The sequence below is a fragment of the Eptatretus burgeri genome, chromosome 2 (genome assembly GCF_056783735.1).
Source record: "Eptatretus burgeri isolate ZD-2024b chromosome 2, Ebu_testis_v1, whole genome shotgun sequence".
In the NCBI taxonomy this organism is placed as follows: Eukaryota; Metazoa; Chordata; class Myxini; order Myxiniformes; family Myxinidae; genus Eptatretus; species Eptatretus burgeri.
The window spans coordinates 129,953,418-129,967,668 of NC_140962.1; the positions used below are offsets into that span (position 1 = coordinate 129,953,418).

Here is a 14,251-nt window from a genome sequence, read left to right on the forward strand (position 1 = left end):
ACCGCTTCATTTCCTCACTGACTTTCGAGTGGAAAACATCGGTTATTGATCACAAATTGTGGAATTAATCTCCAAACAAAAAGAAAACGTTTGCAAACGAAGTCCATTGAATATAATGGACAAATTAGATTTCGGCGTTTTATCACCAAGCTGCTGCAATCCCACCGGACTCCGTGGAGTGTCCCATTGCGGTCTGACTCCATCCAGTGCCTCGTCCGATCGCAACGCCCGCCTCTTTCGCCCCGCCCACTTTCATTCGTCACGCCCATTCTCTGCAATAGTCCCCCCGCCCACTTTCATTCGTCACGCCCATTCTCTGCAATAGTCCCCCCGCCCCACCTCTTCCGACTGCGACGCTCCGCCCCCTCTCATTCTCACTCTTCCCCAAATCATGGCGTCGTGCTTTCCGCTGCCGAACGACTTCTCCGTCGATGGGCTCGATGTTGGCTGCTCAACGCAGGTAAGAGCGAGAGGGGAATTCGGGAACAAGGATCCCGGTCCTCTTCTGTCCCGTTCATTGTGTGTCACTCTCTAACGGACGCTCTTTGCTTGTTCAAAATCAATATAAATTAAGTACAAACAGCTTCTGACAATGTTAACACCGGCTTCTTATTTATTGCACTTTATCAATCGACCTGTCAAGTTGATGAGTCCATGAAGATGGGAATTGTGACCCTCACAGCTTGGTTGTTGTTTTAAGCTTTTGGAAACCTTTCGTATCAAGTTTTCCTGGGTAATCTGAGTGGGGGCAAAGGACCGGGCAATGAACATGAGGGGAATTCAAGGGGAAGTGAAGATAAGGAAGTGACTTTGAGCTTTTGGGTGTGTGTGTGTGTGTGTGTGTGTGTGTGTGTGTGTGTGTGTGTGTGTGTGTGTGTGTGTGTGTGTGTGTGTGTGTGTGTGTGTGTGTGCAGAAATGGAAAAAAAACGAGGTTTGTGTTTGTGCATAAATGGGAAAATGAGGTGTGTGTGTGTGTGTGTGTGTGCAGAAATGGAAAAAAACGAGGTTTGTGTTTGTGCATAAATGGGAAAATGAGGTGTGAGTGAGTGTGTGTGTGTGTGTGTGTGTGTGTGTGTGTGTGTGTGTGTGTGTGTGTGTGCAGGAATGGAAAAAAACGAGGTTTGTGTTTATGCAGAAATGGGAAAAACTAGGTGTGTTTGTTCAGAAAATGAAAAAAAATGAGGTGTGTTTTCAGGAAATAAAAAAACGAGGTGTTTTCAGAAAATGAAAAAACGAGGTGTTTTCAGGAAATAAAAAGATGTTTTCAAAAAATGGAAAAACGAGGTGTGTTCAGAAAATGAAAAACGAGGTGTGTTCAGAAAATGAAAAAAAGCAGGTGTGTTCAAAAAATAAAAAAACAGGTGTTTTCAAAAAATCAAAAAACGAGGTGTCTGTTCAGAAAATGAAAAAGCAGGTGTGTTCAGAAAATGAAAAAAAAGTGTTCAGAAAATGAAAAAATGACGTGTTTTCAGGAAATGAAAAAACGAGGTTTTTTTCAGAAAATGAAAAAAAACATGTGTGTTCAGAAAATGAAAAACGACGTGTTTTCAAAAAATAAAAAAACAGGTGTGTTCAGAAAATGAAAAAACGAGGTGTTTTCAGAAAATGAAAAAACGAGGTGTTTTCAGAAAATGAAAAAACGAGGTGTTTTCAGAAAATGAAAAAACGAGGTGTGTTCAGAAAATGAAAAACGACGTGTTTTCAAAAAATAAAAAACAGGTGTGTTCAGAAAATGAAAAAACGAGGTGTGTTCAGAAAATGAAAAACGACGTGTTTTCAAAAAATAAAAAAACAGGTGTGTTCAGAAAATGAAAAAACGAGGTGTGTTCAGAAAATGAAAAACGACGTGTTTTCAAAAAATAAAAAAACAGGTGTTCAGAAAATCAAAAAACGAGGTGTGTTCAGAAAATGAAAAACGACGTGTTTTCAAAAAATAAAAAAACAGGTGTGCAGAAAGTGAAAAAACGAGGTTTTCAAAAAATGAAAAAAAACCAGGTGTTTTCAGAAAGTGAAAAAAAGTGTTCAGAAAATGAAAAAACGAGGTGTTTTCAGAAAATGAAAAACGAGTTTTGTGTTGTTTTCAGAAGATTGTGTGTGTGTGTGTGTGTGTGTGTGTGTGTGTGTGTGTGTGTGTGTGTGTGTGTGTGTGTGTGTGTGTGTGTGTGTGTGTGTGTGTGTGTGTAACATTTATTGTTTTGAACAGAAACATTGTTGCGGTTCGAGCAGTTCAGGTTAAACCCCTGATACACCACCAGCCTGGATAGCCGAGCGGTTTTCTTTAGGAGGTGGATACGTTGATCCTCGGAGATGAAAACGTGCACGGGAGGGGTGAGGGGCAATGACGGAGTGATGGAGGCACAGATTGACGCACGGGGGGGGGGGGGAGGTTATACTAGAACCCCACGACAAATACACGGACACATCAACTTAAAATAAACTTGTGGAACTTGGAATCGAGGCGTTTCATCCTGCACGTGCATATGAGCCCAAAATATGGCGCCAAGCCGTTCTCTTGCAGTGGGAATGTTCGTCAGGAAATTTGTGAGCGGTATTTAACACCAAGGCTCAGAGACCCCGTGCAGCTTTTTCGTCAATTGCACTTTCCGATACGCGGCACTCTGCAGAATGTTGCTGTCCCATTCGGTGACATACACAAGTCTTCGGAATCCATCTCTCACGACCAGCCGAAGTCAATGGCCAGTGTCTTGCTCAGTACGTGAGCCAATTTGCCTCAGCACAAATACGAGAATCGTGCCGTCTTCTTCATGCGTCGAAGGAAAGCCAGCTGTAATGCCCAATCTTGCACGCCATCTCCGAGCTGCATTCTCTCTCGACCGCGTGCGTCCCTCACTCCACACTCGTGCGTTCCTCCTGATCTCTATCTCTCCTGCTGTCACACCGAACAACGGTTCCACCTCCGGGGTGTGGCTTGCTTGCAAGAAACCCGGGAAGGTGGGGTTTCTGCCCACTCGGCACATCTGGCTCACTTGTTCTTATGGTTGTTATAAAAGTGCAACTCCATCATTGCTGGTTTGTAATACAAAACATCGGGAAAAGTCACAGGGGGGCAATTACATATTGGGGGAACTTATCCTTAGTCCCTATCTGATTAACACCGCACCACCCCCTGTGTGGTGACAAGTAACACTTAAGCTCACAGTTTCCCTTCTTGATTTACATTGAGATGTCTCCGACACGTCCACAGACCAAACTACTCTATTCAATCCTAACTTTCCCATTAAATTCCTCCATCTACCCCCACAAATGTAACGATATGTTGTTATTATTTCTAACAAGGTGCTGTTGCTCCAGGAGTGCAGGAAACATGTAGTCCAGAGATGAGTCGGTTCAGTTCCTTCTTCCCACTGTCCCTATTTTGGGAATGCTTGACGTGATTGTGTGTATAAACATTCTACGTACCCTTTATAAGCAAAACAGTTCCATTTTACCTTGGTTGATATCACCATGCAACATGATGCAGAGCTTGTGCTTGTGATGCATCATTAAAGGATGGGGACATGACCCAAAGGCTGGGGGTCTAAGCACAGCGTGGTCCGAGAGCAGCACCTTAGTGATGGTGGGTATCCAGGGGGCGAGTCCACCATCCATTCCTGAGTTTTCAGGATTTTTAACGTCTTAGGTTTGAGGTAATAGTTAGAGTGGCTGCTCTGAGTGTGGGAGGACGGTGGTTCGAACCCAGGCCGGGTCATACCAAAGACTTTAAAGAAAAAATGGTGCATGCTGCTTCATTGCTTGACCCTCAGCATTCAACAAGGATCGGGCACGGACAAACAATCATCGGTTGGCAACCATTGTGGCCGGTTTGATGGACCGAATGTCCTCCTGCGTTGAACTTTTTTTAATTCTTGTTAAGGTCTTAGGTTGACTATCCTGGAGTGTATTTAGCGAAGTTTGAGGGTGGTTATCTTTAACCTCCGCCATCGAAGATCGGAGGTTACTGTTTTCTCCCCTTTCTGTTTGTTATCTTGCCAAAACGAAGTTTTTGCAAGATATATTGGTCAGCTTGTATGTTTTTTTTTTTTTTGTCTGTAATCACGTATCGATCACTCTGCAGAGCACAGTTATCATTGGAAATTTTTGTAACTTCGCATATCTAAGGCCTATAGAGGTCTCTTTCAGCGTATAAAACTTTCAAGGTCAAAGGTCAAGGTGACTGTCACAAATCAGGGGAGTCGACGAAACCCTTATTTTTTGAGTAATTTTGATCGGATCGTCTTCAAACTTCATGGGAATATAGTTCATGGTCTGGTGCTCAGCTGATTAATTTTTGGTGGCGATTGGCCTTGACCTTCATATGTTGTTTTTTTAATCTTGCCAAAACGAAGTTTTTGGAAGATATGTTCGTCAGCTTGTAATTTTGTTTTTGTTTGTTTGTTTGTCTGTAATCACGTATAAAGAATTCTGCAGAGCACAGTTATCATTGGAAATTTTTGTAACTTCGCATATCCGAGGCCTATAGAGGTCTCTTTCAGCGCATAAAATTTTGAAGGTCAAAGGTCAAGGTCACTTTGTCGCAAATCAGGGAGTCAACGAAACCCTTATTTTTTGAATAATTTTGATCGGATCGTCTTCAAACTTCATGGGAAAAAAAGTTCATGGTCTGGCGCTCAGCTGATTCATTTTTGGTGGCGATTGGCCTTGACCTTCATGGTTAGCGCCTGAGGTCAAACATATTTGACACCAAGGTCAAATTTTCAAGTTTTAGGAACCATATCGTGTAGAACCTCAAATTGAACACCTCGATGAGTGCTTTCTAGATATGTCAAGCTTGAGACATTATGACGTCATTTGGTGACGTTATGAGGCAAAAGCATATTTTTCATGGTTACTCTGTAGAACGATTCTCATCGGAATCTCTCGTAGGCAGATATTCCTCAAGGAGTCGCTCCTGGTGGATAGCAGCTCTGTTCACCTCAGTGTGACCTTAAAAAAGTCACACGTGGTCACCTTTTGGCAAGATACGGGTCACACTGCGGGTGACATTGGTTTTTTGTTTGTTTGTCTATCCACTTACCTACAGCCCAAACCACTCAGCCGATCATTCTGAAACTTCCAGAGATTGTAGGTACCATCCCTGTGATTGTCGACGCTCAGTAAACATAAACAAAATTTCTAAAATTATCAATTTTCATCTCATTGACTTGAAATTTGAACAGGCTTTTATATCAGCTCACTGAATACAACCACCAATTATTTTGAGGTCAACAGAGGCCAAAGGTCAGCAGAGGCCAAAGGTCAGCAACTTCAGTGGAAATATATATATATATTTATATATATATATATATATATATATATATATATATATATATATATATATATATATATATATATATAATATCTCAAAAGTGACAAGAACGAGTCGATTTGATTTTGGTTCAGATCCAGCTTTTTCGTGAGTGGAATATAAAACGTAAACTGTTCAGCCTGGCGGAGGTATGCGCTCCACCGAGTACCGTTCTACCTTGTTTTCTTCTTTCCAAATGTCGCTCCATGAGTGATTTATCATTTGTTCGTTTGTTTGTCCTCCTGTCTGACTGTGAGCAGGATATATCAAAAAGTTGTTCACGGATTCGGATTAAACTTGGTGGGAAGGTTCGGTGTGTGTGTGTGTGTGTGTGTGTGTGTGTGTGTGTGTGTGTGTGTGTGTGTGTGTGTGTGTGTGTGTGTGTGTGTGTGTGTGTGTGTGACAAGGACGAATTGATTCAGTTTTGGTGAAGGTCTGAATCCGGATCCGGATACTAGAATATTAAAAAGTGATTCTTCATTGAATGATCGCGCTAAAACCGATTATAGAGTACGTTATCTCAAAAAGTTATGGATGGATTCGGACGAAACTCGGTGGACAAGTTGGGTGTGTGACGTGGAAGAATTGATTCAATTTTGAAGAAGAGCAATTGGGTGAAAAACGAAAGAGCACAATATCTCAAAATGTTTTGGACAGATTTGGGTGCAACCTGTTGAACTGATGGGGATTGTCCATGCTCCGTTCTTTTAAATGCCGAGGATCAAGCAAGGTAGCAGCACGTACCATTTTAAAAGTCTTTGATACGACTCGACCAGAGTTTGAACCACCGACCTCCCAGATTCGGAGCACTCGCACAAACCTTTACGCCACCAAGTCTGGTTAAACCCTTTTTTCTTTCTGGTGTTAACCCATTCTGAGGAGCAAAAGAGCTTGCTACGGCGGTTAACATGCTTCGATCAACGTTCTCAATTGACCACTTCCATTGCTTACCTGTCCGCCGACGCAGTCCAACGCTAACCTTCACGATTAAAACTAGCTCTCCATTCTGGCCACAGGAGAGGTTTCACTTTTTCTTCAAAACTTTTAATGTCTGGAACCAAAAGTATTCATCGCATTCATTTCCGGCTGCTGAAATGGTCTGAAAAAGGCTGTCTCTGTTTGTTTGTTTTTCCACAAAATTTAAACCAACTGTTGAAGAAGTTTCCCATTGCAGGGACTCTTGCACGGAAGGTAATCTTCAAAACAAGAAAGGTCTTTGGTGTCTGACACTCCATTACCGAAGGTACAAGATGAAGTCGGTGCTCCTTTCAGCAACTAAATTAAGTAGAAAAGGAATGGTTAAGTCTTGCATTAATAGTCTTCTGGTCCAAAGCTGATGTTGTCTCTAATTGAGGGCCTGTCACATGTCACAGTTTGCCAGGATCTTTGAAACAACCAAAGCGAAAGGTCTCAACATCACTCGTACAGTTTACCGATTGTGGAAGTAAACAGTCGCATTCTTCGAAGCTCTTCCTACATCCAAAGACCTCTCTTGTAGTGACTTATTGAGAACCTTTACAAACCCTGGACATTTATGGAAGATGACACGACACTCGATGAATTCAATTCTCCAAACGGAGTTCAGGAGATATGAATCGGCCATTCCTCGTGTTCTTAAGTTAGGGTGTTTCACAAGGACTGCTCGAGTAACGACTATGGCTGGTAAGAAATGCAAATTTGCAGAAAAGAAACAAACAAAAAAAAAAATCATCATGATGCTCCACTTATCGAGTACAACAAAGCTCTTTCAGTTTGTCCCTTGAAGTAGCATAACGAGTGTGTCCAAGTTCTTCTCCCAAGCATGCTGATTTTGGGAGGGACCTCGATGAAAACCTTATAACGCGAGCAGCAGTGCTCATCCTCTTTCTCACAGCCGGGGTGATGTGCAGAACACCGAAATGAGAGTGCCTTGCGGAACTGCTTTCGAAGTCTTGCTCCCACCTTACCAGCCATGTTTCATGCACCATCATGGCATGGCTTTCTCATTTTAGCTTGATTCGGGCCATCTTGCTGTATAAAACACTAACTTTTGAGCTGAATTGCCTCTTGAGGTGTGTTCTGTTAGCAAGCTGCTTAGCCAGTGGATTAAGGACGAGGGTGTGCTTCATTAGTGGCTTATTGCTTTCTAAGCCATCCATTCCATGTCAACCGCTTTGTAAGTTGCTCGTCTTTCCGCTAAGCAAGCAGAGCAAGCGATTTAAGAAAGGTGCTTCATTATGTTAGGAATAATGGCCACCGTAGTCTGATTCGAATTTGTACTACAACCGATGAAATGTTCATAAGCAGAGGCCTACCCCTGTAATGTATCCTGATAATATTATTGAAACATGCATTTCATACTGTTACGGGTTTGCCGGCTGGGTCACGAGTGACCTCTCGGATCCGCTTTCCGACTTTTGACCCTAAAGCCAACGAACTGCAGATGATTACACCATACGACGGGTTTCGAAACAACCACGGGCACCGTCTGAGGTGTCTCAATCTGGTAGGGTCCCCGTGCCTAAATCCCGCGTTACCTTCCCGGTGATTAAGTTATCCCGGATGGGAAACTGTGCTCTCGATGCCTCACCCTTATTTATTAATGAGGTACGGCCGAACGGAACCATAAGTGAGACGTTGACCAGACTCGCATCGCAAATCGTTGGGGTACAACCTCCCGTCTACTTATGACGTACTATGTCTAGCCAATGGAGGAAACGGATGATCGAGCAGGTTTGGAAAGTTTCCAAGGATTTAACAAAGGCATGTATTTACACGCAAGTATTCACAAAGAACAATCAACCCCTAGCACATAAAGAACCACTTATACATTTGGCCTTACCACGAAAACACAATAATGGCATACCTCCCGCACATGAGCCAGCGGGCCCATGTTCCCAACATGAAGGGGGGGGGAGAAAGAGAATAGGGTGGTGCGGCATGTCGGTAGATGTCCAGGTGTTTGCAATGTTTGCACGAGAGAAAACTGAAGGTGTGAGTCTGTAACCTCACCTGTAAAGGTCAAGAGGCAATAAATGAAACTCTGTGTCCTGATGGATCAAGAGGCAAACGTTTCACTCTTTTTTTGTATCTTAAGCAAACATATTAGAAGTAGTGATAGAAGTATAGAAGGGAAATGTCATGTAAGTCGGTGTGTGTGTGGTCACTCCATTCAGGGAACCTCCGCTGCCCATCCACCCTTGGCCTCGTGGCACCAGCCTGCTCGTCCCCGCTGAGGTTCATCCTTGTCGAGGCTTGTTTTCATTACGTACTTGTCTCATGTCGTTCACAAGATCTTTGGCATTCACTGGCTTTTTAAAAATTTTATTCCTCTTTGGTGACATGTGGCTTCTGGGAGCGAAGTTCTACAGCACCCTTTGACCTTTGCATGCCGCTTTTGTCATTGGCGCGCTCCCGTTCCTTTCCTGCTGTGTAGCTGTTTAGAGGGTCTGTCATGCAACCTCCGTGCAGATTTTCCCTCTGATTTTGTTTTGGCGTTGAACGGCTTGCATCACAGCGACCGGCGACAGTTGCACTGAAATGGCACAGTGTGGAGGGCTTGGATAGCGCTGGAATGGCTTGCGTGGCGGTGACTGCAGCGCTGAAATGACTTTGATTGGTAATGTAATGTGTGCAATGTGCGTGGTTGTGCTGTCGGAAGGTGTGGGGAAGGAGCGGGGTTAAGGGGGATGGAGAGAGAGATTAGAAAGGACAGAGATTTTAGAGAGGAAAGAATTACAAAGGAGATTGGAATCTGCAATACATACACAACGCATTTCCCTGCCCCTGATATGAGGGGAAGGATAACCTAAATCAATCAAATTGCTCTGGAAATATCTCAACAAAGGATCCCTGATGTGATGAGTGCAACTCCCTGCTGTCTTTCCAAAAACCACAACAATACTTTTCTTGTTACTTCCACTTTTTATCTTAATTCTTCAAGATCTACAAACAGGCACAACCCCTCTCCAAAATGCACAGTGGTAGGTATATAGATAAGTTTGAAAGGGGGGGGGGGGCTCCTCCTTGTGACTCCTGATTTATTTATTTATCTTTCTTTCCCTCTCCCTCGTGCTCCGTCGCCGCCGCGAACACAATGAATTAATTTGGGGAAGTTGTCACACGATGATCGAGTAAAACTGAAAACGACCGCCTGGACAGAATTTGCTCGAGCACCATGATAGCACGGTTTACTTTGGAGACCGCCATGTTGTTAAGCGGTACTTTCAATCGAGCAAGCAGCTTGGCAAGTGGGAAGCAAGCCGCTCTCTCATGGAACACACGCCTGTTGTGCTTTCACCGACATCTATGAAAGTAGTAAACTCATGTCGAAGCTGGTTGAGTCGTGAATTGTATCTACCAGCTTGTGTCCCTCCTCTGCGCAGTCTCTTGCGTCATCAGCTTCCAGGAAAAACTACCCACCAAATCCCGCACAATCCGACACCGTCATTCCACTGTGTTTTGGATAAATCGGCACCATTTCTTGGAACATTCTCAAGGTGTTCCTCTTGAATACTCAGCAACGTTCACTCTGCAGTGAAGTCGAACTCTACAGTTTCTTGTGTTCATATGGTGCTGCGGGCATCACAAAGCCATGACAATCCATCCATCCATTGGGACCATACTCTGTGCAGAGCGTTGGTGCTGTCTAAGCAGTCTCCTTGGCTATTGGACACAATCCTGGATGGGTCGCCACTCCGACATAGTATCCCAACATGCTGGCATTCATTTTGCCGACCTCAGAAGGGTGACAGGCTCAGTCAACCCCACCTGGTATTAATTCAACAGCCAAGCGGGATTTGAACTCAGGACCCTAGGATCCTTAGCCAGCCACCCTAGCCACAAAACCGACACCAGGCTTCATGAGAATGTCTGGCAGGTAAAACCAAATTAGCGGAAACTGTGTATGACGCTGTGAATAATTACACTCCTGACGATAACCGAGCAGTTAAGAGGTGATCGTTGTCCCAATCCGTTTCGTCACCACGATCATTAATGTGATGCTAAACTAACAGACTCACGGAAGCGCAAGCTGATGTTTATGGTTTCTGGAGTAAACCCAATTTACCCACGTGTGCAAACAGGAGTGTGTGAGTCAGAGCAAGGATAAACCAAAATAAAAATACATTTATTCGCAGGAAAAGCAAAAAGGAGAGGGTTGAGCTCAAGTAATGTAAAATAAATAAATCCCAACGACAATGCGCTTAATCAGGTTCCCTTCTGTCGGTCCTTGGCCTATTACTAAATCTTACCACCCATTAAGTACACAAACAAAACAAAGGGAGGACTGGAGTTGAAGATGGCCCTGGGTGGACGGCTATGGTTTTCCTTTCTCCAAGCACTATCAGCTAGTTATTTTTTTCCTCCGGCGTGCAGGTTCGTGTTTGCCCACTTTGTGGAATCTCCTGCTGAGTCTGGAAGAGAATCCGGTGTAGACTCTCGTGCAGACCCTTTGAGGAGCCGGTGCCCTTTGGCCACCTTGAGCAGTGTAATTAAAACGACCCTGCATGACATCGCGCTTCTCCGTCATTGGCGGACGGGGCTTGGTTTGAATCCCGTTGACCAATGCTTTCAAATGGTATGCGCACCTGTCTCGGCGTTATCCATCGAGACCGTTTGTTCTTATGAAGTTCCACTGCCTTTTTGAAGTTAACTGGACAACAGTTAAGGGATTTGAATTGAGGGGGATGAAGGGGGATGGGGTAGAGTTGAGTGGGGAGTGGGGGGGAGGGGAGAGACTCTGTACACGTTTAATCCTGAAAATTCCTATTTACACAAATTCAACACAAAGCCACCGATCTATACACATCTATTTAAGGAAACGACTAACTATTCTATAATTAATTGCTCTCCTTATCCACTGACCCATTTTCTTCACAATACCGCAATCAAAGTTATGCTTCTTGTCGTCTGTGTGTCCACGTAACGGTACGTTCTGTCTTTTACACACAAATATCGACCCAATAATGGTCTCTGAAAACCTTCAGATTGTTTCATCTTTCTCCATTGTCACGTTGATGCTTACCTGCTGTTGCTCTTTCTTCATACACAGTTGAAAGTTCTTTGCTCAAGTCCCACAGTCCACGTGTTCCTCATATCCGGCGCTGAGTTTTCTGTGGCTGGACGTGGTGAAATCCCCGGAGTTGTGTCTTACTTTGTCGAAGTATTCATCAAATCTTTTGGTGGTTTAAGCCGCTGTCACACCTTGACGATTTAGCCAGCGTGTGCCGACGTGTGAAAAATTTGTCTAAAACGCTGGCACACGTCGATATACGTTATGGGTAAGTTTTGTATACGTTAAGAGCACGCTGGCATACGTCGTAGTACGCCAAGCTCGTCGACAAATTTTAACATGCTGAAAATTTTTCGACGTATGCCAGCGTATGACTCGTACGTTCCACATACGCTGGCCATAAGTTGTAGGCACGTCACGCGATCGTTGACACACGTCGACACACGTTACTTGGAAGTTACTCACAAGTCGAAACACGTCGAGGTAATGTTTAGCGTCAGTGTTCCAGACTCCAAGGTTGTTTTTTTTTTCTTTTTTTTCTTCTTTTTCTTCAGTATGACAGTGATGTTGACACTTCGATTTCTCGTGCGGTTATAATATTGTTGCGAATTCACGCCCGCCTGCGTGCGATCGGCCACGTAACTCGAATCGCGGCACGTCGCCCACCGGACGGACAATTCTGTCGTGACCCTCTCGGACTAACGCCGGGAGCTAGTCACGGGTGGGCCTTTCGGCCTCACCACGATCGTGCCAATCGGCCAACCGTGTGGGATAGGGTTGTTCGCCAAACTCGACCTACCTAAGTACCCACGTGGATGGTAGACCGGGCGAACGCACCTCGCCGCAGGTCGACTCTGGACACGGGCCGCTTAAGTGGTCCGTTCCGTACTATCGGGATAACCGAGCGGTGTTATTGTCGGCCTCGACGGTTCCGATTAAGTATCGGGCGTATTAAGCCCACGACAAACCCGTTACGTGAAGCAAGATGGAGATTCAAACAAAGGAAAGGACGCAGCGAAACCGGGAACAATTCAACAAGCAAGCACTTTATTCACACCGACACAGAGCACACATATAGCAATTAAAACAATTATGCACAATAAGCAAATGTAATATGAAAAACAATAAAGCAACGACAACGCAGAGCTACAACCGACTAAGACCGACACACGGCAACACTTAACAGTTTTACTTCACCAGACTGGCGCCACACACACACGTTTACACAGAACCCAAAAGAAATGGAAGTCGCGACTTCCCTGAGCGTGTCGAGTCCCTCTCCGACGTCCGTCAATGGGGTCCCGCCTGACTCAGTGCCCGAGCGTGGTAGGCGAGTCCTCTCCTGCGTGCCTCACGCCTGCACGTGTTGGCCACTCGACGCCACGGACCGAGTGTTCCGCGCTATCCCAGCGCGGATAGAGGGGGGGGGGGAAACGTGGATGGCCAAAGTCGGGAGAGGGGAATGGCGGACGCTCCTTCCCGCCAGCGGGGTCTTGCAACTGCCCCACAAAAGACCCGGCCAGCGGCCACCAGGACAAGCGAGCCGGAAGACGAGAGCAACCACGAAGCAGAGCATCGACCAAGCAAGAGCATCGACCAAACTGCTTCTCCCGTCTCCGACTTTTATATCCTCGGAGTTCCGCCCTGTTGCTCCGCCCGGTTCTTTGCTCCACCCCCCTTCGAGGCGCTTCGAGAAAGGTCTCGAAGAGGGGCGTTCCTCCTCCCTGGCCGCGTCACACCGCGCATCCACCAATCGGGGGCCAGCTGCCCTCCCCTCGCTTCTCTCCCCTCACACCAAGTGCGGAGAAGAATGGCGCGAAAAGCCCACCGAGCGTCCTCGTTGGGTTTTATTTGAAATAAAAGATAGAGAAAGAAAAACGATTGACTCAAAGCGTCGCAGCCCGAATGAATCACATTTATTCCCTCTAAACAACGGGTTTGGGGCTAACTACACATGTACTTAAGAGATATCTCACCTACGGGACCTGAATGGTGGTTTGCGAATTTCCACAGCCGCAACAATATCGTATAATTGATAGGCTGCCGCTCAACGATTTAAATCATAACCGCACTAGAAATCGAAGTGTCAACATCACCGTCATGCCGAAGAAAAAAAATAAATAAAAAAAACATGGAGTCTGGAACACTGACTGGTTCCTCCTGTGAACCCCATTTTTATATACCAATTCCCCTAAACGCTGCCAATACGCCATTATACGGTAGCTGTAAGTAAGTAACACGTTGAGTACGTTCTGTGGTCGTCCAGAAGACGTCAATATGCGTTGGAGATACGTTACACATAGGTTCAAAGCACGTTACTCATAGGTTAGAAATAAGTTTCGGGTATGCTAAACATTACTTCGACGTGTTTTGACTTATGAGTAACTTACAAGTAACGTGTGTTGATGTGTGTCAACGATCGCGTAACGTGCCCTACAACTTATGGCCAGCGTATGTGGAACGTGTGCGTCATACACTGGCATACGTCGAAACATTTTCAGCATGCTTAAATTTGTCGACATACTCGGTGTACTACGTCGTATGCCAGCGTGCCTCAGCGTGCTCTTAACGTATACAAAACTTACCCATAACATATTTGACGTTTGCCAGCGTATTCGGCAAATTTTTCATACGTCGGCATACGCTGGCTAAAACGTCAAGGTGTGACAGCGGATTGACACTTCGATGTCGAGTGCGGTTATGATTTGAATCGTCGAGCCGCAGCCTTTTAATAGGCTACGCCACATGATCGTCGGCGATACGCTGCGCACTATGCATAAGTTAGACTATCGTTGGGCATAGGTTGTGAACGCCGACAACACGCCAAGCATTCGTTGGTATAAGTTATCTATATGTTATCGAAACGGTCTGTGTACGTTACTAGTATGTTATGCATACGTCCAAGTCGTTATGAATACGCCCAAAACTGGAAAAAAAAACCAATAGTTCAGCG

At 45.0% G+C, this 14,251-nt stretch overlaps 1 protein-coding gene across 5 annotated transcripts in view; it reads left to right on the forward strand.

Annotated features, from left to right (window-relative positions):
- Positions 1 to 305: 305 nt before the first annotated feature.
- Positions 306 to 14,251, forward strand: part of LOC147033115 (uncharacterized) — an 85,792-nt gene continuing 71,846 nt past the window's right edge. For 2 of the 5 annotated variants that reach the window (XM_085871217.1, XM_085871216.1), the window contains exon 1: positions 377 to 460. In XM_085871217.1, coding sequence (XP_085727343.1) covers positions 392 to 460 — 69 coding nt within the window. In that variant the 5' untranslated portion in view covers positions 377 to 391. Of the gene's footprint in view, positions 461 to 10,661; positions 10,864 to 14,251 lie in introns of all 5 variants that reach the window. The other 3 variants (XM_085871214.1, XM_085871215.1, XM_085871219.1) reach the window with 3 other exon arrangements.